The sequence below is a fragment of the Odontesthes bonariensis genome, chromosome 14 (assembly GCF_027942865.1).
Source record: "Odontesthes bonariensis isolate fOdoBon6 chromosome 14, fOdoBon6.hap1, whole genome shotgun sequence".
NCBI classification, from domain to species: domain Eukaryota; kingdom Metazoa; phylum Chordata; class Actinopteri; order Atheriniformes; family Atherinopsidae; genus Odontesthes; species Odontesthes bonariensis.
In genome coordinates this window covers 35,543,931-35,568,844 of record NC_134519.1, presented here as the reverse complement: position 1 = coordinate 35,568,844, position 24,914 = coordinate 35,543,931, and the positions used below count along the sequence as shown (strand labels likewise).

Here is a 24,914-nt window from a genome sequence, read left to right as displayed (position 1 = left end):
GGGATGTCTGGCCGCCCGCCAGACCACCGCCTCCTGCTGCCACGCCACGGGATGTCTGGCCGCCCGCCAGACCACCGCCTCCTGCTGCCACGCCACGGGATGTCTGGCCGCCCGCCAGACCACCGCCTCCTGCTGCCACGCCACGGGATGTCTGGCCGCCCGCCAGACCACCGCTTCCTGCTGCCACGCCACGAGATGTCTGACCGCCCGCCAGACCACCGCTTCCTGCTGCCACGTCATCGGGGGTCTGGGCGTCCGCCAGACCACCGCCGTCTCCTGCCGCCACGCCGACGGAAGTCTGGGCGTCCGCCAGACCACCGCCGTCTCCTGCCGCCACGCCGACGGAAGTCTGGGCGTCCGCCAGACCACCGCCGTCTCCTGCCGCCACGCCGACGGAAGTCTGGGCGTCCGCCAGACCACCGCCGTCTCCTGCCGCCACGCCGACGGAAGTCTGGGCGTCCGCCAGACCACCGCCTGTTCCGGCTACGCCGTCTGCGGTCTGGGCGTCTGCCAGACCACCGCCTGTTCCGGCTACGCCGTCTGCGGTCTGGGCGTCCGCCAGACCACCGCCTGTTCCGGCTACGCCGTCTGCGGTCTGGGCGTCCGCCAGACCACCGCCTGTTCCGGCTACGCCGTCTGCGGTCTGGGCGTCCGCCAGACCACCGCCTGTTCCGGCTACGCCGTCTGCGGTCTGGGCGTCTGCCAGACCACTGCCTCCTGCTGCCCGAAGCCGGTACCACGCCCGTTTCTGGTTCCCCGACCGGCTTCGAGCCCCTCCCTCCCACCCTTGGACTTTTGTGGGATGTCTGGGATCCACCCCTTGAGGGGGGGGCTCTGTCACGCCCCGAGACTCATGTTTTTAGTTTTCATGTTTAGGTTATGTTTTTGTGTTCAGTTCATGTCCAGGTTTTGAGTTTTAGGTTTTGCCATTAGTTCATTCCCCTCACCTGTTCATTCCCCACCAGCTGCACCCACTCACTTAATCACTCACTCCCTATTTAGTTTCCTGCCTCCCCTTTCAGTTTTGCTGGATCTTTGTTACTGTTGCATGTTGTTGCTGTTAATTGTGATGCCACGTTTCCACGCCACGTTTTCATCAAAGCTAAGTATTTATTCCATGCCATGTCCTTGTTCTTTTGTTTTTGTTTATAGCTCAGTTTTTCTCCGGCTCTGCCGCGTTTTATGTTGTACTTTGTTTTTTGTTAATAAATCACCCTTTTCTTTATAAGTCCGCATCCGTGTCCTCCCCTTCTACTCCACAACTTGACAGGAACACTCTGAATTTTCACCCACAACAGCCAGAATATCTGTAAGTGCTACTGTCACAGAGTAATATGAGCTTGAATACGTTGAAAGAGATGGATTTTTATGTCTCCCTAATTTTTCTTCCCAAATATGTGTCTTAAAAGTGACTTTAGCATAGGGACTGAAGTCTTACCTAGTCCAAGACACAGTCCAATTCAAGCCAGTCATAATCCAATCAAATTAAATTATTTAAAATTTAAATAGGTCCGATTCATACAATGCCCTTTCAAACAAAGTAGGCTGATAAGGAAACCAGCAGATCACATTAAAACTGCTCTTTAATTCAGTTCCCCATCCTGAGAATGCACAAGGCAATGGTGGAAAGAAAAAAAAACAAAACAAAAAAGCTCCCTACCTGCAGATGTTCACCTGGTGGTTGACAAATTCCAGAAGAAGGCAAAGAAGGCAGTATTGACGGATATTGCAAAACCAAGTGACAGCATATCAAGAAGATGGAACACCAGAAGCTTGACAAATACCTAAGGCTGAAAGAGGAAGTTGAAAAGATGCGGAAATTAAGGCAACTGTGGTCCTACCAGATTGACTTTCAGGAACAACATCAGAGATCACTGTTCAGAAGAAAGCAGTCCTACGAACAGCTAAGATCCCACGTAGAACCCTCAAGCCTCTGGTGGGGCACCTGAGCTTGAAAGAGGATGTTTACTGCTTATTGTCATGCCATGGACTCATGTCTTGAGTTTTGTTTTAGGTTACGTTTTGATGTTCAGTTTCAGTATTTAAGTTCCCTGTTTGCTTTCAGTTTTTGTGAGATCCTTGCACCGTACACCTTCACGCCACGTCAAGTCAAAGATAAGTATTTATCCACGCCATGCCAAGTTCTTTGTTTTCTCATAGTCTTGTTAATGTTTTTTTGTTTTTGTCACAGTTTAGGTTTGAAACTGGCTCAGCCGTGCTTTGTGTTGCTACTTTGTTTTTTTGTAAAAATATATCTAGTTTGCCTTTTTTGAATTTCCGCATCCGTGTCCTTTCACACCAACCTTACTGACAGAAGGATCTCACCAATAATGGACACAGCGGACATTGAAGCCTTGAAGGGATTTAACCATGAAGCTCTGGGGCTGCTCGTCAGGGGACTGCAGCTCATGAAAAAAATTGCTGGTGTCCAAGGAACTCCTGGAATTTTTTGTTAAAAAACAAGTTCGCGAGACTTGGGTTGTGCCCACTTCACACATCTGGGAAGAGGCGAGGAGTGTACGGCGCGCTGCTGAGCTGGACATTTTTGGCATGGAGCCAGAAGAGGTAAGCGTGCCGTACACTTCCTCCCTCATCTCTCCAGCAACCCAGGAGTCCAGGGAGCCCCCTGCCACAGAGCAGGCCCCTGCGTCAGCCTCAGCCACAGCCTCAGAGCAGACCACAGCCCCAGCCAAAGCCTCAGAGCAGACCACAGCCTAAGAGCAGACCACAGCCTCAGCCACAGCCCCAGCCACAGCCTTAGAGCAGACCACAGCCTAAGAGCAGACCACAGCCTAAGAGCAGACCACAGCCACAGCCCCAGCCCCAGCCACAGCCTTAGAGCAGACCACAGCCTAAGAGCAGACCACAGCCTAAGAGCAGACCACAGCCTAAGAGCAGACCACAGCCTCAGCCCCAGCCCCAGCCCCAGCCACAGCCTTAGAGCAGACCACAGCCACAGCCTCAGAGCAGACTACAGCCCCAGCCACAGCCTTAGAGCAGACCACAGCCTCAGAGCAGACTACAGCCCCAGACACAGCCTTAGAGCAGACCACAGCCTCAGACCAGACCACAGCCACAGCTTCAGAGCAGACCACAGCCACAGCTTCAGAGCAGACCACAGCCACAGGGCCAGACCAAGAGGCCACAGGGCCAGACCAAGAGGCCACAGGGCCAGACCAAGCCACAGAGCCCATGGGGCCCCAGCCCATGGACTCCTGTTTTGTTTGTTTGTTTGTTTGTTTATTTTCAGGACATTGCACATTAATGAACATATACATAGTGTACGTACATGTAAATGTGCCAGATTTTAGCACAAATGCTAATTTCCATCTGGTGTCCAAATAGACAGGCTAGGTGGAGCAAAGAAATTAAAATCAAAGACAAGCATTACAAACAAGAACACTGTTAGTAACAAAAGAAATGGTACAAATACAAAACCAATAAGCATGTTAATAGAAACAAAGAGACCCCAAAATAGGGTTATGTATTAGTGATGTGCGTGTGTGCGGGTTCAAACTAGTGGTGTGTACATGTTTGTTGAGCTCGAAGCCACGTTTTAATCTGGCTCTTGAAGGTGGCTAAAGAGGGACATTTTCTGGGATCCATCCCTTAAGGGGGGGGCGGCTCCCCCCTCGCTGTCGGAGGTCTGGACCACCGCCTTCTCCTGCCACGTCGCCGGATGTCCGGCCGCCTGCCGGACCGTGTCCGGCTTCTGCCGCCATCGAACGGATGTCTGGCCGCCTGCCAGACCACCTCCTCCTGCTGCCACGTCGTCGGGGGTCTGGGTGCCAGCCAGACCACCGCCTCCTGCTGCCACGTCGTCGGGGGTCTGGGTGCCCGCCAGACCATCGTCTCCTGCCGCCATGCCATTGGAAGTCTGGGTGCCAACCAGACCATCGTCTCCTGCCGCCACACCGACGGAAGTCTGGGCGTCCACCAGACCACTGCCTCTTCCTGCCACGCCGTCAGAGGTCTGGGCGTCCGCCAGACCACCGTCTCCTGCCGCCCGAGGCCGGTGCCCTTGCCGCGTGCCTGGTCGGCCGCGTGCCTGGTCGGCCGCTGCAGCCACGCCACGGGGTTCTGGTCCCCCGTCTGACCGGCTTCGAGCCCCTCCCTCCCACCCTTAGACTTTTTAGGGGCGTCTGGGATCCGCCCCTTGAGGGGGGGGCTCTGTCATGCCATGGACTCATGTCTTGAGTTTTGTTTTAGGTTACGTTTTGATGTTCAGTTTATGTCCAGGTTTTGCTTTTCAGTCTTGTCATTGTTTTTCCCCCTCACTCAGGTCATTAGTTTCATTCACGTCACCTGCACTCATTTTCATCAGCTGCATTTAGTGTTGATGACGTCACGATTTCGTGCCGGCTTTATACAGTGGCGCAAGTCGATGCGCCAGTAGTTGCAATTTTCTCCGTCACAGAGGTGTCGCTGCTCCGTGAAGGTTACCGCTACTCTACAACCACGAAAGTGGAGAAGAAAACAATGCAACTGTCAAGAGCAGGAACACTGCCATCAATGATACTGTTGCAGTATCTGAGAGATTAAATGATTTGTGTGTTTCTGTGTTTCACAAAGTTCGTGAGCCAAGACAATTCAGTCAATAGAGGTGAAGGTCTGAAGCCCCCGGCATCACCACTTGGAGTCTCTACCCTCTTCTTTGCCTTCACGTATCTGTCCCGTAGCTTCTTCCACACATTCTTACAGAACTCTCCCTCTTTCCCCAAAGTTCTGCCAATCTCTTAGTTAAGTTAAGTGACTTTATTTATACCCGAAGGTAGATTTGGTCCTCCGCTTTTAACCCATCCAGGTTGGCACCTGTTGACACACACACACACAGGGTCACACACTCAGAGACAGATGCCAACCTTGAGCGGTGGGCAGCCATGAAAGCGCCTGGGGAGCATGGGGGTACGGTGCCTTGCTCAAGGGCACCTCAGCCGTGACAAGGAGGTGGACTGACACCCCTCCAGCTATCAGTTCCACCAAGCGAGAGTGGGAATCAAACCGCCAACGTTCCGGTTATTGGACGACCGACTCTAACCAATGAGCCATAGCCGCCCGCCTCTGTCCACCACTTTTGGGAGTTTACGTGGTCCCTGTGCTGTTTCACTGCAGTTTCGTACAGGTGCCTGTACAAACGCACCTCCTGACTGAGCCTGGTCTCACATCGGTCCATCCGGTTCGTCGTTCTCGACGCAACCAAGTTACAAAAATCGACTGGTGCACGACAACACGCTGCGCCGTCTTTTCAAGGCAAGCGCCAGGTCTAAAACGTCATTTTGACGTCATGGTTTGGCTGCGCTGTGAGCGATGCATCAACTGTAAATCCAGCTCGAGGGAGTCAGTGGGGAGTTGGTGTGTATTTATGGTACTACCGATTAACTTCTTGTTAACTTGTTAGACATAAAATGATTACTTGGATGATACGGCTGGGCAATAAAATGATAACGCTAGCTACTGAGAAATAACTTCTCCTCGACAGTGAAATGAAACATGGTCCATATACTTTTCGATAGATTACATTCGCCCATCTTTGACAGACAGTACGAATAGCCAATGACAACGAGAGTTCTACGGTGCTGAACCAATCACGTGGCTGGAATAGAGCCATGCCAGCAGCTAGTCATAGCGTGTTTGTTTGTGCTGCTGCAGCCGTATAAAAAAAGAAAATGAGTGCTCCCTCGGAAGAAACGACAGAAGATACAGCTCAAGCTGAAAGGATGACGTTGTTGGCGACACTGTTGGCGACACTGTTGACGACACTGTTGACGACACTGTTGGCGACACGTTGACGACACTGTGACGACACTGTTGGCGACACTGTGACGACACTGTTGGCGACACTGTTGGCGACACTGTTGGTGACACTGTTGACGACACTGTGACGACACGTTGACGACACTGTGACGACACTGTTGGTGACACTGTTGGCGACACTGTTGACGACACTGTGACGACACTGTGACGAAACTGTTGGCGACATTGTTGGCGACACTGTTGACGACATTGTTGACGACACTGTTGACGACACTGTTGACGACACTGTTGACGACATTGTTGACGACACTGTTGGTGACACTGTTGACGACACTGTGACGACACGTTGACGACACTGTGACGACACTGTTGGTGACACTGTTGACGACACGTTGACGACACTGTGACGACACTGTGACGAAACTGTTGGCGACATTGTTGGCGACACTGTTGACGACACTGTTGACGACATTGTTGACGACACTGTTGATGACATTGTTGACGACATTGTTGATGACATTGTTGATAAGAAGGGCCCAGAAAGTTTGGGAGTGTGGAGCTATCTTGTTTTTTTGAAGTCTGACACGAAACAGAGTAGTGTGCACTGCAAATTATGTCGAGCAATTAACCTTCTGATATCTTCAAATTTCAATTAAGAGTAACATAGAACATTTAAAATTCACAAAATAGTGCTTTGTTTTATATTGTGATATATATCAACATCGACTGAAGGAAAAAAAAAAAAATTTATCGTGATATGGCTTTTTCCCATATAGCCCAGCCCTACTTGGATATGATAAGTTGAAACTGAAGTACAATTTGTTCTTAACAAAAAGGAGCAGACACTTCGACAATAATGAGAATGATGCTCAGAGGGCAGTCACCTGCGACAGCTTCTTAAAACATGAAGATGGGCGTTGCAGCAGTAATATTTCACACGAGTTGGGTTGAAGCTGCAGGACTTCCTCTTTTATTTCAGAACTGATTTAGGTTGGACCCACAACTGTTCTCGATAACATCAGTTGTCATGGTCTTTACAGTTTGTGAGGGCTCATTAGATTAATAACAAATTTTAACTGGGGCGTCACATTCTACCAATACATGAGATACAATAAAATCCCCATTTTCCCAATAACCTTCTACTGGTTAAAATCATTTTTTCATTATTCTAATATTTGTAACATCAAAGTGGGAGGTACATTCTTCTGGTCAAATGGTGCAACTTTCAGAAGAAAACCTTCCAAATGGGATGATATGTTCTGAACTGAAACGCCATCTGAAACATGCTCATCTTCAGAGCTGGAGTATACAGTGATGATGCAGTGAGATATATATGCTGGCTGAAGGAGGTCAGGAGAAGAGTGTGCCACTTGACATTTGCACTGCTCTGAACATGATAGGGGCTCGTGAGCTCTCTGCAAAACTGGACTATATATAGATGATCCTGCCATAGTTCTGACTCTGAATGAGCACGTTTTTTCTGTTACTGACACCCTGTGTGTGTGTGTGTGTGTGTGTGTGTGTGTGTGCGCGCGCACTTGGTTTAGTAGTTTGTGGGATTGCACTGTTATTTTTTCCAGAATTAACACTATATCAGCTTTTGTGCTTGAGACATTTTAGATCTGCAGAGTGAAAGAACATCTGCAAACATGTTTGGACAAAGTAGATTTCAACACTTAAAACAGTGAATTGCACGACATAAGGACTTGTCATAGTAAAAGCATTTTTGTATCCTCAGGTTTTGAGCTGCAGTTCCGCCTGGGTCCGAGCCTTCAAGGGAGGAGGGTCATTGTGCACACCAACTACCCACTGGAACAACAAGAGTTCAATCGAAAGAACTTTCGTGCTCTGGCATGGAACTACCCAACAGGAAGGGAGGATGACTCTGACAAGTACTGCTCCCTAGATCTCAAGATTGCTGGATCCTATCAGTACTACTTTGGCTATGCGTAAGAGCCCTTTTATATTGGTCATCTACAATTGAGGAATTGAGAGTAGAATTGCTGAAATTTAAATTTTGACAGCTTTAAATGATGGAGGGAAATATATGCTGGATTCTGCAAGTTTTTTTTCCAGTAATTTACTCCTCACTTAATTGTGTTTATTAAATTCTGAAACAGATACATTTCGTATTTTTATCAAACAATGGATACTTTCCATAATACATATGTATATCACAGCCTGAGGCAATTACAGTTAAACGTCATGTGCCAAGTTTTGATTTTAGCTTTGCTTCCAAACCAGCACCTTCTTCTAGTTATTTGATGGCACTTTTACATCCACAACGACATGGTGTGTGCAGAGCGTGATGATTTTCCGTTAACAGATGAAAGCATCCACATCTGCAGTGTGAGATGCATTTCTCAGCCGTGGCTGAGCTGTGCACATGGCGTCTCAGAGTATGGCCGTGATGTCTTTACACCTCAGGTTGGAGTTAGTGATGGTTCTATTTCATCCCTACTGACCGCCAGAGGGCGGTGCTGAAAGCACTGAATGTCACACCTGTGACATGTCGGATGATCAGTCAGAGGCTATATAGCCTGACGTCATCCGTCACTCTGCTCCTTTTTCTTCTCGTGTGCAGTTCGCTTGCATAGCATCAACCTTTCGTGCTCATTTCACCGTCGTTTGACGCCCCATTTGCCTGCTGGCTGGAGCAGCGATATTTCGCCCTCCTAGGGGCTGCGACGGGTTATTCTCTGATCGATCTTCTGTGTGCTGGTGTTGGTCGCGTTTGCACCCCCCCCTTCAGGTTGGTGGTATGATACGCACACTTCAGCTTGGCTACTTAAGCTTAGCCTCTCCGGCTGTTGTTGCACTTTGATTTGTGACGGTAGCGACTTAACCTACCGCCTTTTCAGTTTCTTTTACCTGAGTTCAGTTCCGGACTGAGCTAACTGTTGTCTGAAGTGAGCTACCTGCTGTAGCTTCTCAGTTTGAATTCCTTATTTTGGTGACGGTTGCATTTCGCCCCCTCTCCCAATACTGAACAGCTGATTATTTGGTTCTGAACTGAGCTACCTGCTGTGGCTTCTCAGTTTGATTTCCTTATTTTGGTGACGGTTGCATTTCGCCCCCTCTCCCTATATTAAACAGCTGCTTATTTGGTTCTGAGCTGAGCTACCTGTTGTAGCTTCTCAGTTTGATTTCTTTAATTGGTGACGGTTGCATTTCGCCCCCTCTCCCTATATTAAACAGCTGCTCATTTGGTCCTGAACTGAGCTACCTGCTGTAGCTCCTCAGTTTGATTTCCTTATTTTGGTGACGGTTGCATTTCGCCCCCTCTCCCTATATTAACTCATTGGCTGCCAGCCATTTTCAGTTCAGAGCCACCCATACTGCCAAGTGTTTTTCAATATTTTTACTGATTTTCCAAGACCCACAGAAAAGTGTGTCTTATGACTATGTACACACCGAAATTACCAAAAGAAAGAGTAGACTCTCTTCTTTGATCAGGAAAAAAAAAGTTTGTTTCTTCCATTTTCAGTCTTTTAGTAATAGACAGTAGAACATAGGTTGGTTTCACCAAAAACAGCTCTTTTTTTTTTGTGCATAGTGGCACTGCTGCCACCTAGCGGGTAATTTTGCCAGTATATTCTCTGTTTAGTGTTTACAAGCCTAAGATTTAGTGACGAACTCCGCTAGATTGTCCCCCAGCCTGCTCCGTTAAAAAACGCAATTGACGTCTATAGACGTCTTTGGCAGTGAACGTTTTTTTTTTAATTGACGTCTATAGACGTCAATGGCACCGAAAGAGTTAAACAGCTGCTTATTTGGTTCTGAGCTGAGCTACCTGTTGTAGCTTCTCAGTAGGGATGGGCATAATTAATCGATTAATCGATGATTGATCATTAAGAATTTGGTCGACGAAATTCACTTTGTTCGACGAACCGAATGTTTTTTTTTTTGTTGTTTTTTTTTTAATTGTTACATGCGAGCTTCCGTACATCATCATCTAGTTCTAATCATGAAGAGGTCGCGGCGAAGTGTGGCATGGGAACATTTTCGTTTGGAAAATGACATAGTTCACTGCAATGCATATTACAAATACAATTCATCGACTACTACAATGATGTATCACTTAAACAATGCGCATCCAAGCCTTGTGATAGACGGTGGTGGTTCATCTTTATCTCAGCCTAGCATTGACTCGGTGTTAGCACAGAGCAGAAGGAGCTGCAGCGCACATCGAGCAGAGAAGATCACCGAACTGATGGCGAAGATGATTGAAACTGACATGCTCCCCATCGGTGCCGTGGAGGGCAAAGGTTTTCAGGACTTAGTACAGTTTCTGGAACCCGAATACACCATGCCGTCAAGACGCACCGTGACGAGGCGGATCGAAACTCATTACAAACAGCGGACGCAGGAGCTGGCTAGTAAGTTAACATGGGCCGAATTATGCTATTTTTTAATATAAAAATGTTAATGATTAATCGATTATTAATCATTAATTCTCCCGACGATCGACGAAGAAATTTTCATCGAATGCCCATCCCTACTTCTCAGTTTGATTTATTTTATTGGTGACGGTTGCATTTCGCCCCCTCTCCCTATATTGAACAGCTGCTTGTTTGGTTCTGAGCTGAGCTACCTGTTGTAGCTTCTCAGTTTGATTTCTTTAATTGGTGACGGTTGCGTTTCGCCCCCTCTCCCTATATTAAACAGCTGACTGTTTGGTTTTGAACTAAGCTATCTACAGTAGCATCTGAGTTCGGTTGCGTTGAATTGCTTTAATTGGTGACGGCAGCGTTTTCGCCCCCTCTCCCAGTTTTTGCTAGCCGCTTATTCCGTTTTGCTTTGATTGGTGACGGCTGCGTTTTCGCCCCCTTTCCCGATCTTAGCTGACGTCTCACGCTATCTTGGGCTGAGCTTTAATTGGTGAAGGCAGCGTTTTCGCCCCCTCTCCCAATTTTGGCCAGCCGCCTATCTGGTTTTCTGCCCACGATGGGACTCGGGTGAGTTCCGAGCATGGAGGGCTCCCACTGTTGTGCGGATTGTGGGACCGTGCTTCAGGCAGATGATGGCCACGATTGGTGCCCTGCCTGCCTTGGGCATGATCACCTGGTGGAGGCCCTGTCAGAAAATCCCTGCATGAACTGCAGCTACATGCCCCATGCTGTGAGGGTGACTCGGCTGGCCCGATTGCGCCACGAGGTTAGCAATGACCTTCCGCTTTCTGGGCATATGACCCTCCCTAGGCGTTCGAAGCGCCGGAATGAGACCACAGCCTCTGTGGCTCCTCCTAAGAAGAGTCGAGCCAAGTCTGATCTGGGCCTTTCCACGAGAGTCGAATGTTTGTCTGCAGAGCTGGCGGAAATGAAATCACTTTTTCAGGCTCGCCAGCTGGATCCCGTGTTGGCTGGTTTCTCTTCTCCACCCATGCCTGAATTGGCACCCGAGGAGGACGCGTTGTCCTTGGCTGCCTTTGCCTCTCACTTTAGGAGTGAGGAGGGGGCGCAGTTGTCTCGTGCAGAGTCTGGCTCACTTTCTTCGTCTCAGGATGCCGCTAGTGGGTCAAGCGACGGCTCTATGCGGGACATCATGCAGATGGCCTTGAGGCAGCTGCAGTTGACCGTCCCGCAGGCGCAGGAGTCCGCTCCTTGTAGCGCCTTTTTCAGGCATAGCCAGGCCCCTTCTCCATTCTCTGTCCCTCCATCAGAGGAGTACCTGAAGGAGTTGCATACTTGTTGGCGGGACCCTAGAGCCTTTTCACGCCTCTCCCCAGATGGTCGCGTGTTGGCAGCTATGCATGAGCCAGCTAAGGCAGGCTTGGATTGCATGCCTGCTGTTGAGCCTGCTGTAGCCTCACTCATTGAGTCACTGGATGAGGCTATGCATCGTGATGTTCGGTGCCCACGGGCTCAATGCCGTGTTACAGATGGCTTCCTCTGTAAAGCATATAACGCCGGGGCGCGTGCTGGCCGGCTTGGCAATTCTTTGGTGCACCTCATGTTTGCCCTCTCTTCGTGCCTACAATACTCTGATGGGGCCTCTACGGCAAGTGGCTTTAGCGATGCAGCGCTTCAGGCTTTTGCGCTGATGACTAGAGAGCTTGGGCGCGTGATTTCTTTTCTTGTGCAGGCTCGTCGACAGGTCTGGCTGGCGCAGTCTCCGTTGGCTGAAACAGGGCGTCGGACCCTCCGCGGGGTTCCTGTGGTACCAGGGGAACTGTTTGGTCCGGCTGCCTTGGAAGCGCTGGAACGGACTGCTCAGGCGCGGGACACTAGGCGGCAGCTTTCAAGCCTGAGCAGGGGTATGCCCCCTCCTCAGTGTCCATGGCACCCGCCGTCTGGCCGCAGTACTTGGCCGCCACCTCGGGATTATGCTCGGCCTAGTGGGTTTGTTCCCCAGGTCGCACGACAGGGACCAAGCAGGGACTTTCGTCAGTCAGTCCGCCAACCAGCCAGTCAGGCCCGTGCCGCAAACTCTGGCCGCCGCCCCACCAGGGCCCCTAGGGGTCGTGGGGATGGTCGGTGAGGCCACCAGGCCGACCGTTGGATGTTTTTCACATCAGCAGCTCAGTCATTGGGCTGCTCATACTGGGGACCCATGGGTGGTTGCAACCCTGACCCATGGTTACCGGATACAATTCCGACGGCGGCCTCACATGTCACGCCGGGTCAGGGTGACCGTGATCACCGACCCGGTGAAAGCCCATGCACTGGACCAGGAGCTTTCCACCCTCCTGGCCAAAGGTGCGATCGAGGCAGTGGATCCTCTGCAGCAACCCAGTCTGCTCAACGGGTGGACGACATACTCCGGTTGGTCAGCCGATTCAGGCGTAGCCAGCGGTTGTCTTACGTCACCTTCCTGCGGCTGCTGGGCAAACTGACATCAGTCACCCGGGTTGTGCCCTTAGGTCTGCTGTCTCTGCGCCCCTTTCAGAGGTGGCTCAACAGCTTCCGCCTGGATTCCAGGCGGCACAGGCATCGCCAACTCATGGTAACGGGGTCCTGTCTTTGTGCCCTGAGGCCATGGAGAGACAGGAGCTACTTGTCCACGGGTGTCCCCATGGGGATAGTTGTGTGTCGCAGAGAGGTGGTAACGACAGATGCCAGCTCTACTGGATGGGGTGCAGTATGGCAACACAGAGCGGCTCAGGGCCGCTGGGGCCGAAGGGATCGCTCCAGGCACATAAATGTGCTGGAGCTGCGTGCGGTGCATTTGGCTCTCAGACACTTTATGCCTCATCTGGAGGGGAAACATGTTCTGATCCGGTCGGACAGCACCTCCGCGGTCTACCACATCAACCATCAAGGTGGCACCAGGTCAGTGCAGCTGCTGGAAGTGTCCACAGACCTCCTAGAATGGGCCTCGCCTTGCCTGTCCACCCTGCAAGCAGTGTACTTGCCAGGGCGGCACAACCATGTCGCGGACTCTCTTTCCTGTCAGGCGACTACTCCGGGAGAGTGGTCCCTTCATGGCGACGTGGTGCTCAGGATCTGGGACCTTTTTGGTCAGGCGGAGATAGATCTTTTCGCCACAGAGGAGTCGACTCGATGCCCTCGATGGTTTTCCATTACGGGTGCATCGGGTGCACTGGGCCAGGACGCATTGGCTCATCCCTGGCCAAGGGTCCTCCTGTATGCGTTTCCACCCCTGTCTCTGATTTGGCCTACTCTTCGGCGGGTTGCCGAGGAGGGCCACAAACTGTTGCTGGTGGCTCCGTGTTGGCCAGCACGGCCGTGGTTCCCGCTTCTACGGAGGCTGTGTCGCGACATCCCATGGCGTCTTCCGACCAGGAGGGATTTGCTGTCCCAGTTGGGGGGACTGCTGTGGCACCCCAATCCCCAACGCCTCCGACTGTAGGTATGGCCACTGGGCGGCTTGAGCAACTGATGACCGGTATTCAGATCCTGTCAGACGCACCCTTTTGAGTGCCAGGGCACCCTCTACTCGCCTGCAATATGAAAACAGGTGGCGGCTTTTTTCCCAGTGGTGCCTTGCCCGCAATGATGACCCAGTCACCTGTGCAGTGTCCACTGTGCTGGAGTTTCTCCAGTCTCTCCTTGACAAGGGCCGCTCTCCCTCAACACTTAAAGCGGAACTCACCCTTTAAACAACATCGTGCCCAATCACTATATTTGACCATAATATAATAGTGAATTGTGCTGCCACTGGGTATTATGTCTTCATATTAAATATAAAACCTTTGCATTTTTTAGAAATGGTGATTTGACGCGTCATGAAATCACCGGAAGAAAAAATAACAAACTACAACAATTCCAATTAGTTATAGTTCTACTTCATGCACGTAGTTCTAGCTGCTATAACAACCAAGTAATATCCTGGAACTTGGCGTCGCTAGCCTAATGCAAAAGGCAGAGAGAGGGAGAGTGATTCTGTTGTCAAGAACTTGGGAGCTAATGTGCGCTGTTAGCACTTAAGCACTTCGTGGATACTACAGAAACGTGAAGATTGTGACGACGTGACAAATTTGTTTTGTTTAGATCAACCACTCTCAGAGATCGCATGAAACACCGATGACGGTGTCTTAGCTCTGTGTCTGGGTAACCCAGCTTGACCGTCGGAGCCCAGTCCACTGACTCAGTAGCTAACAACGCGCTGGGGAAGCCTTCAAAACAAAGCCCAAACGTAGCCCGTATTACATTACTGTTGATTGGCATTTAACAACATAATACTTTACTGCACTACTACAAAACAGTTAGATTTCGCGCATACCTTTGACGAAGTGGTCACCGCAGACACGAGCATTTGCAGATTGAGCTCCTCCAGTCTGTAAACGTAGGTTAACTATCCACTTTTTGCGGCGTTGTTCTGTGAGTTTTTTTCCATTTCTCACCTCTATGGGCGATTACCTTCGGTACTCGATAGTAACCCTTTCCCTTCTCTCGGTTAGACCGATTGCTACATCCAAAAACGGTACAAAACTGAGGCATTTTGGGCAAAAAGTGGCAGACAAAACACAGTTGCCCACCACCTAGGTTAGCGCGCTTAGAAAAATACGGAAGTGACGTCAAGTGAAACCCTTCTATTAGAATTGTTGTAGTTTGTTATTTTTTCTTCCGGTGATTTCATGACGCGTCAAATCACCATTTCTAAAAAATGCAAAGGTTTTATATTTAATATGAAGACATAATACCCAGTGGCAGCACAATTCACTATTATATTATGGTCAAATATAGTGATTGGGCACGATGTTGTTTAAAGGGTGAGTTCCGCTTTAAGGTGTATGTCGCAGCCATTTCATCTAGCCATGCTGGCTTTGAGGGCTGTTCTGTGGGGAGCCATGAACTGGTCTCCCTCTTATTATGCGGGGCGCTCGTCGGCTGCACCCGCCGATGGCCCCACGGGCACCAGTTTGGGACCTGCCATTGGTGCTTGAAGCTCTGTGCCACTCTCCATTCGAGCCTTTGGAGCTGGCGGACCTCAGGTGGCTGTCGTGTAAGACTGCCTTTTTGTTGGCTATTGTCTCAGCCAGGAGGGTCAGCGAGCTACATGCTCTTTCTGTCAGCCCTGCCTGTCTCAGATGGGGTACTGATGACTCTGGAGTTACTCTGTGGCCAAACCCTACATTCCTGCCTAAGGTGTTGTCTCGTTCACATTGCTACCGGCCGTTGAGGTTGGCACGATTTCAACCTGTGTCGGAAGGAACTGCTGATGGGTCTCGGTCGTTGTGCCCAGTGAGGGCACTGGAGGCATACATTGCAGCCACTGCTGCTATTCGACGCTCGGACTAGCTCTTCCTTTGTTATGGAGGCCCTAGGTTGGGTTGTCCCCTTTCCAAACAGCGCCTCTCCCACTGGATCGTGGATGTCATCTCTCACGCCTACGCTACGGGACGCCGCTCCCCACCCGTTGATGTGAAGGCGCACTCTACCAGGAGCGTCTCCGCTTCCTGGGCTGCCTTAAGAAGGGTTCCGATGGAAGCACTATGTGCTGCTGCATCGTGGGCTTCCCCGAGCACGTTCACCCGGTTCTACAGGGTTAATGTGGCCTCCCCTCATCCTCTGGATCGGGATCTGTGGCGAGGGTCCTCTGAGCCTTCTCAATGAGGTATTCGCTCTGGATTCCTCGTGACGCCGCTGGTATTAGTCATTCAGTGCTTTCAGCACCGCCCTCTGGCGGTCAGTAGGGATGAAATAGAACGTAAAGTTACGTATGTAACTACGGTTCTATGAATCCCGGATGACCGCCAGAGCTTCTCTGTCACTGTCAGAATCCTTGCAATTCCGCGAGAAGATTCTGTAGGAGCAGAGTGACGGATGACGTCAGGCTATATAGCCTCTGACTGATCATCCGACATGTCACAGGTGTGACTCTGTTGGTATTACTACTCGAATGGCGCATGCGTGAAGGGACATTCAGTGCTTTCAGCACCACCCTCTGGCGGTCATCCGGGATTCATAGAACCGTAGTTACATACGTAACTTTACGTTCTCAGCTAAATAGATTTATTGCTCATGATATTGACTTCATACCAGCAACAACACACCGTCCACTGTACTTTCAGTGTGTTGTTAACATGTGACAGACATCCAAATACAGCTTGCCTTTGATGATGCTGATCGGTCATCGTAATTATTTTCAGTTCATTTCAGCAGCTGAATGTGACTGTTCTCACATTAAAGCTTGACAACTTTTATGTCTTCTCTTTTTGAGTCATATAAACCGTGGATACACAAAATGTGAATTTCTGCTCAATATCCGAGGCAGTCCTGTGTATATAAACAGTTGTGCTGTAGCAGCAGCACTACGACAGAGGGTCGGAGATGTGGATACAGAGATGCAGCCGTGATGCAGCCGTGATGCAGCCGTGATGCAGCCGTGATGCAGCCGCGATGCAGCCGCGATGCAGCCGCGATGCAGCAGCGATGCAGCAGCGATGCAGTCACGATGCAGCAGCGATGCAGCAGCGACGCAGTCACGATGCAGCATGATGCAGCAGCGATGCAGTAGTGATGCAGCGGTTCAGCAAAGCACTCGCATACACTTTTAAATTGTCTACCTGTATGAAAGAGCGAGCTTTAGTCACAGCTTCCAAGGTGTGAATTGTTGTGAAACTGCTGGGGAGGAGAGATAATGCTGCACTATAGGTGCTGGAAGGTGATACCTGAGACCACCTCTGTTCAGAGATGGTTTCTCCAGTTTAACATAGATGGCTTCCTCGGCTCCTCTCTCAAACCATCTATCTTCTCTGTCCAGAATGTGGACTTGACTGTCCTCAGAGTGTCCCTTTGCCTTCAGATGTGGGTGCACTGCTGAGTCTGGACCTGAAGAGCTGGCTCTCCTATGTTGTGCCATGCCTGCGCCCTCCTCGCTGCACTGTGGTGCAGACATGACGCCACTCAGGCTACATTTACACTGTCAGTTAAATGTTACCCAATTCCGATTTTTTGCTCTCATGTGACACAGATCGAATATGTTTTTCGACCATGTAAATAGGACAAGGACGCATGCATTCGGATATTTTGAGATTGGATACAGGCCTCCTTCATATGTGGAAATTTATGAGATACAAATCGGATATGTGACAATGCGACCGCCGTGTAAACAGGCAGATCGGATATTCTTACACATTGCGTTCCACACGTCATTAAATATGCGACGATTTAGATTTTTTGGAAAAAAAAAAGCCACAGCTCGGGTTGCACGACTTGGCAGAAGTTGTTTACAATCAGGCACACTGATGCGTTGCTAATGCCAAATAGGTGAGCTAATGTGCGACAGTCTGCACCTGTTGCGAGCCACCAAAGAGCGACACCGACACGCATTTTCAGTGGAATCGCCCGACGAAATGTGGTGTCTTGGTAGGCAAAGAATGGGGACAAACTCTCGCACAGCATATCAAAAGTTTGTCGGCTCATTCTAAAATTGCTGACCCACTGCTCTTCATCAAAGCCCGCCACAACATTCTCCCACCAGTCCTGGGATCGGTCTCGCACCCAGACACTCCTCTGAACAGCTGAGGAGGCAATAATTGCAGCGTGTGCACAGGATGCAATAATGGCCCTTTTCCTCCTTCTCTGCCTTAAAATCCTGCAAATGTTGGGCGAACTTCTCATGTACCACAACACTAGCATCACACCTATGTCAACGTCGTCCATTTGCCTCAGCAGTAGAGTTTGGTGAACACTTAAGTAGGCATGCGCGATGTTTCAGGTGATAGGCAAGTGTAATCGCGTGAATCAGATATGAGTCACATTATTAAAGTACGTGTAACCACACGTTAAAAAAAATCGGATTTAGGCAAAAAAAATCGGATCTAGGCATCAAGAATTGCAGTGTAAATGAAGCCTCAGTTTGTGTTTGGGTGTTCTGTCCTTTGGGTGAAGCAGCCTCTGTCTGTGGGTGTTCTTGGGTTTGAAGTGCACTGGAATGTCATGTTTGGTTTTGTCAGGTTTTCTGCGTTGGTTACAGCATTAGCCCCTGGGACGGATTGGGCTCAGACAAAGGGCGGTTCTAAGACCTCTGTGAGACAAATCCAGGCAGGGGAAGATTCCTTACTGGAATAGGGAAACCGGGGAACCACTATGCGTCACAGGCAACTGGCTGGTGGCCTCCCTGTGGGCACACCACCTGCAGGGAGAGACAGTAGCCGAATTCGGACAGAGCAGTTCTAAGAACGCCATTCTAAGAACGGTCCTCCTCGAATTTTGTTCTAATAACTAAAAACTGCCCCTCCCCAGTGGAACTGTTTCAGTTTGCATTCCCACATGAGTCGGGACCTTGATAGAGACTGATGCGACGCAACCGTCTGCAACAGCGACGTGTTACTTTAGCGCCACATTCAACAACAAAACAAAACCATGTTCATGGTCTGCATGATGGTGAGATTAATCATGGACGATCACATGGGGCGTCTAACACGGAGGCTGGAAGAGCTCACAGAGAGAGTCAGGAGACGAAGGATGGAGCGCAGGCCATACTTCTTGGTTTCATGAAGGAAGGAGAGCAGAGCGCCGCAGACAAAGGAGACCACGTGGAGGTTTAACTTATTAAACACGCGTGTCCATGTCGTATGAGGAAACATTTCAGCCTGACAACATGACAAGGGACGGAGCTACCGACCACCAAGGGGCGGAGCTACCGACCACCAAGGGACGGAGCTACCAAACACCTCAGATGTGTTCCTATAGAACCCAGAACAGACCCAGCCTCGGAGAAGGAGCTAAAATGGTTATAGGAACTGAGGGCGATGGTCCCGAGTTCCTGTATGTGCGAATGCGGGAAAAAACGGCCCCGTTCCTGAAAAGGTTATAGGAACTGCCAAAGGTTCCTACAGTGCGAATGCGCCTATTGAAGTTAGGGGCAGTGCAAGCTGGTTGATGGGCAAAGGTGGTTCTGGCCGTGCCGATCCCTGGTGTCACAAACTGGCTCTGGATGTGGAATGTCACCTGACTGGCAGGGAAGGAGGCTGAACGATGTGTGAGATGGAGTAGTATTAACTGGATATGGCTGGCGTCACGTCCACCACAGCGGGGGCTTTTATTATTTGCCTGAGAAATAGGCAACTGTGACGATACCGGGGGTTTTCTGAACCGCTGAAAGACTTTTAAATCTGTGTGCGGGTTGGAGCTTTATTCGGTTTAAGTAGGCCGTATATATTCACTAGTAATTGGGAACAATTTAAAAAAGGCACTGATGCTTTAGAAAAACCAAAAGCTCAATGGAGACACTATCCCTTAATCTAATGAGCTACAAACGCCTGAAAAGACACTCCCCAACAAGAAGGTTCACATGTATGTTCCTGGTGTCGAGGGACATCTGAAAATAAACATGTTTCCTTATTTGTTTTATAGCAGGTATGTAGTACGTATGTGGTTTTTTCAGACGGGCCGATCAGGCTCAGCAGGTTAACATGCTTTTTGTAAAATCCACATCCATTATTTGTTTCCACCTTGCATTTTCATTCCAGGTGTAAAAAGGTTTCAGCAACTGAAAACTTATTTCATGCAAGATTCCACCGTATAGTTCAAGCTCCCAGTTTCCAACAGTTTTCGAAGTCTTTTTGTTTGGAATAAAAGTTAACACTATGGAGTGGGTATCTGTGCTAACATTGCTGTTCCTCCTACAGAGGCACAGAGAGGTTAGGAGGAGGCTACATCGTCGTTGACCCAGTCCTTCGTGTTGGAACAGACAACCATGTCCTCCCATTAGACTGCATCACCATCCAGACCTACCTCTCCAAATGTTTGGGACACCTGGATGACTGGCCAGATAGATTGAGAGTAGCCTCGGAGTCCGGTGAGTATGTTGATTTATGACTGGTTTTTTTTGCATCGCTCTCAGCCTATTCAGACATGTACTTTATCAACACATTCAGACAGATGTGCAGTCTTCCAAAAAGCTAACAGCACTTAGGAGAGCTACTGCACATTGAATGCTTGTGGGCTGAAAACTGACTCATGCCTGGAGGCCCTGACAGCAACAGACTTCCAAAGTGGATTCCATTCTAAACTCTTAATGTGGGAAGTAAATGCTTTTATCTTTTGATGTGTTTTAGGAATGTCTGCTGCCTCAAAGAAAGCATAAGCTGCTCTTGGTAACCAGTGTAGTAACTGGCTGGAGTCCTTAAAACACATTGAGATGTTTTCATTTAATTTATCTTGAGACGTTTTAAGTTTAAATTTCAGCTCAGTGAAGCACTTTTCAGTTCGTTACCCGTCTTGTGGAATTGTGCTTCAAATAAAGAACTTAATGTTGGCCAGATTGTTAGTTAATCATTTACCAGTCAATAAAAAGACAGGCAGCTATTTTTAAAAAAGAGTGAACCTGTAAAACTTGTGTTGAACACGATGTGGTCCAAAACGTGGCTGCACCTAACTGCTGTGCTGGTGCGCACCAGTGCAACCGGTGCAGAAAGTTAGTCTGGAGCCCTGCCCTGACACTTGTCCTACAGGTCAGGGCTTTGAGGTTTTTTTGCAAAGCTCAGTCAAACTAAATTAGCACTAACCTGCTGACATTGACAAATAAGGAGAGCAAAAATGCAGCCAGTGTTGGAAAACCAGGTAAGCCAATTCAGAAGCATTGCCAGCTCACAGTTCGCACATGTCTACATTAAAACTCTGAGCAAGGACATTCGTCTTATCATTCAGGTACAACAAAAGTCTCTTTAAAATGATTTAAAGAAATGGATTACAATCCTATGACTGTCAACCACGTTTTGCCCCTGAGGCATCTGAGACATCCAGGGCTTTTGTGCTTTTGTCCCACACATTTCAAATACTGTGCCCAATAGGCAGCTGAATTTTAGAATATGCAGAACATGTGGATGTGCGTTTGCAAAGGCCAAGCATACAATAGAATAGAAAGCTTTATTGTCATTGCTCGGAAGTATGACGAAATGAAGGTGCATCTTCAAATTGGTCTGATATATAGATGGAAATAACAAATAAATGATGTGAGGCCTGAAGTGCATACAAAGAAACACAGATGCACAGCTTCAGAGTATTGACCTTGTGAAGACAGAATATTGCATGTGTTGTGATGGAATTTTCAGATGGATTAACGAAAGGCAGTTCATGCGTGTTCTGATGGTCATCCTGGCTGAGCGGGCTGTGATTGGCCTGTATCTCCCATCAGAGGGGAGCAGGTGGAACAGGTGGTGGGGGAGGGGAGGGGTCAGAAAGATGGCTCTGACTTTATTGAGGCAGCGTGAGGTGGTGATCCCCTCAGGTGGGGCAGGGGGCAGCATGCTGATCACTCCCTGCAGAGCCTTCCTGTAGGCAGCTGAACTTCCTGACTGGAGAAGACTGCAGCTTCTGCTCCAGTCTTCTTCCTCAGGATGCTCAGGAAGTGACGCCGCTGCTGGGCCTTCGTCATCACAGCTGTGATAACAGGAACCTGAAGGATGACCGGCCTTCACTGATGTGCATGATGATGTGCAGCAGGGCGCAGTACTCCCTGGTCCTCCTGAAGGCGATGACGGCCTCTTTAGTCTTTGGGATGTTCAGGAGTAATTTGCTGGTCTGTCAGGAACTGGACCTCCGCCCTGTAGGGAGTCTCATTGCCCTCAGATTTAAGCCCTGGAACTGTGGTGCACAATGAAAGAGGTGTACAGGGCCTATAGGAGGGGACTGAGGGGGGGGGCTCATCTGTTCAGAAGGAATTCTTTAATCCAGGCACAAGTTGAAGGTGGGAGCTTTAGGTCCAGTATCCAGAATCGTTTGCAAAATGGCCAAACAATTCCAAGGAATTGAAACACTGGGAACCGGTTCTCAACAAGAACCTGTTTTCGATTCCCATCCATAGTTACCGGGGTGTTCCAGGTGGCTCTGCGTGGGGTCGAGTGCTGCTGGGAGGCAGGCCTTGATATGCTGCTGGACCAGCCTCTGGAAGCAGTTCACCACTGATGTGAGGACGATGGGCCTGGAGTTGCCGGGTTCTCTGGTGCCGGGTATCTTGGTCATGGGGATGATGGTGGCTGATTTAAGGCAGGTTGGAATGGTGGCTTGTGTCAGGGAGAGATGAAAAATAGCAGGAAGGAGCAAGTCCTTTTTCAGATACTCCGTCTGGTCCAGCAGCTTTTCTCTGACTCACCTGACGTAGTACTCGCTCGACCTCGTGTTGTTGGAGAGTCGGTGAGGTGCTGCTGTTAGCCTGTGTGCCTCCAAACAAGCAAAGAAGTTGTGAAGTTCTTCCCCCCACGAGGCTTTGGCGCTGGCGGTGGAGATGTTGGATACCCTGCCACTCCTGCTGTGGGCTACTGTCTGTGGGATGCCCCTATTCAGGTTGGCTTTGGCACTGCCGTACTGCACTTTAACCTTTGACCTTTGACCTGTATGCGGTGTCACAGGTTGCTGCTCATCCAGGGTTTCAGTGGCAGAGGTGTAGGACAGCACGGTTTGTGCATATTCCTCAACCTTCTCACTCTCAGTGCTCGTAAAACAGTCCTGTAACTGAGAGGCAGCTTGCTCTGGCTAGGTGTCGATCTTTTTGTGAGAGGTTTAGATCTCTTACTGAGGGGCATTTAGGCTGGGGTGAAAGGTGGTCCGACTGTCCCACATGAGGCGGTGGCACTGCTCTGTAAGCCTGCTTTGCCCTGGTGGCACATTTTTCAAACTGGTGAAATTATGATGAGCACCTCTCCTCCTCTGCTCTTCCCGAGTCTCCACTTCGATCCTGCAGACATGCGCTGCGGCCCACCAGCTGCGGCCCACCAGCTGCACAGCTCGGTCCAAGGCCGCGGGATGAAGCCAGGTTTCTGTGAGGATCACGGACAGAATTGTTGGAAGTTATCCGCAGCTTCAGGTGGATCCTCTTGTTTGTCATGTATCTGGTGTTGGGCAGAAAGAGGGTGGGGAGCGCTGGTTTCCTTTGGGAACAGCGATCCAGGGGGACCTGGAGCCCTCGCTATGTCGACCGGCACGCTAAGCTTCTGTTGGAAGTGGCTTGGAATGGCTGAGCTACTTTCTAAGCCTGCTGTTAGTTATCCTTGTATGGCAGAGTACACCGGAAAAAAGACATAAAAACACTAAATATTCCCAAAAAAGTAAGGCCAAAAGAGGAGAGCAGGGGTCCGTTTCACAAAGCAGGTTCAACCAACTCTGAGTCTATTCCTGATCTCTGAGTTGATCTACTCTTAGACAGAAAACTCTGAGTTTTCGGTTCCAGAAACGCTGATTTGAGTGAGGTTAATCAACTCTGAGTAGGTTCACCTTGAGTTTAGCGCGTGCACCACAACTTTAAAAAGCCAGCATCAATGGAGCCCCGATTCGACGAGTCACCATGGCAACAGGGAAGAGGAGGGGCTACTTTTTTCACCAACCTGGAATTGGAAATCTTAATGCGCTCATACGGCGAGTTTCAATACGTTTTTAGAAATAAGTGCAACACCGCTGCAGCAGCAAAAGTGTAAGTTTAAATGTAGTCCTTTGCAATCACAATAATATTACAGGGAAACTGCATGAATGGTAGCCCATTCATTTATTTCATTTAGGTGCAATCCCGCAGGGGAGAAGTGCACTTGGCAGCAATTTAAGATGAAATATAAAAACATTGTTCAAACAGGTGAGACTTCGGCATGGAGGCTCATTTTGATCATGTTTTACACTGTAAAGTAAATATTAAGTGGCTATTTGACTATGCAGTTATTTTATTCCCAACATAATGCTGTTTTCACACACATAAACTATGTCTTCTCATCTATATCATGTTCTGTTAAATAATTAAGCCTATTTAAACTAACACAGACTTCTACTGAGCCGTAAAACGGGTGGTGGCCAGCACCGCCACCTCTAACGGAAGGCCAGTGGCTGAAGGAATCCACCCCCAAGACACGAGTGCCTTTATAAAATATAATAGGCCTATATATGTCTTTTTTAAGCCTATTCATACAAATATTTATTTGTCTTTTATGTCTTTTTTTTCTTTTGTCCCAACACATTCTGATGGTGCCGCTCAAAGAGATAATTGTCTGTAAATGCAAAAATCTATGCGCGGTCTGATAACCATCTCCGACGAAAATTTATTTCTCTGCGCAATAATGCTGCACCTTCATCCACGGGATCGTTGTCAAAAGGACAAGTTGCCTCCTGATGTGCCTAATGGACTTCTAGAAGTAGAAGAACTCGCTCTGCTGACTGAATGAATGAATGAGGAAATCAAATATCGTGTGTGGCTGAAAGAGGGCGGAGACAGAGAGAAACTCGAGGTTTCTTCAGGAAAACCTGGTCCCGACCAAGTTAGGTTCAGAGAGTCTGTTACTACGGTAACTGACCGAGAGGTTAACTTAACTCTCTTTGTGAAACAGGCTAGAGTTACCCCTCTTTCTCGGGGTTGAGTTACCTCCCTTTGTGAAACGGAAAACTCAGAGTTTCCCTCATTTCAGGGTTAATCAACTCAGAGTTTTCACTAAACCTGCTACGTGAAACGGACCTCAGAAAGCCACACCACGTCAACTTTTAAACACGGAGAACCTTTTGAAGTATGTTTGATTCTTTAGTATAAATCCCACTGTTACTTTCTAAGTAAGTTTAGCTATTTAGTTCACTTCTATACTTCTTGAATAATTATTAACTTGTTGCTTTCAGAATAAGACTGGTTAGGGCAGAAATGAGATCCTTTGAAAGTTTTGGATAAGAGGAAATATAAGTGAGCCTGCATGAGCTTCTGAAGTCCACTGGATGGCACAGACGCTGCATTCTTTAGCTCTTGTGTTAAAGTCAGAAGAATCTTTACCCTTACTTTGATGG

General features: G+C 49.1%; 1 protein-coding gene across 2 annotated transcripts in view; it reads left to right on the top strand.

Annotated features, from left to right (window-relative positions):
* The window catches only part of LOC142399480 (glycogen debranching enzyme-like), a 96,583-nt gene that overhangs the window by 20,303 nt on the left and 51,366 nt on the right, over window positions 1–24,914 (top strand). For both annotated transcript variants that reach the window (XM_075484189.1, XM_075484188.1), the window contains exons 3-4: window positions 7,493–7,703; window positions 19,796–19,965. In XM_075484189.1, the coding sequence (XP_075340304.1) occupies window positions 7,493–7,703; window positions 19,796–19,965 (381 nt within the window). The remainder of the gene's footprint in view (window positions 1–7,492; window positions 7,704–19,795; window positions 19,966–24,914) is intronic.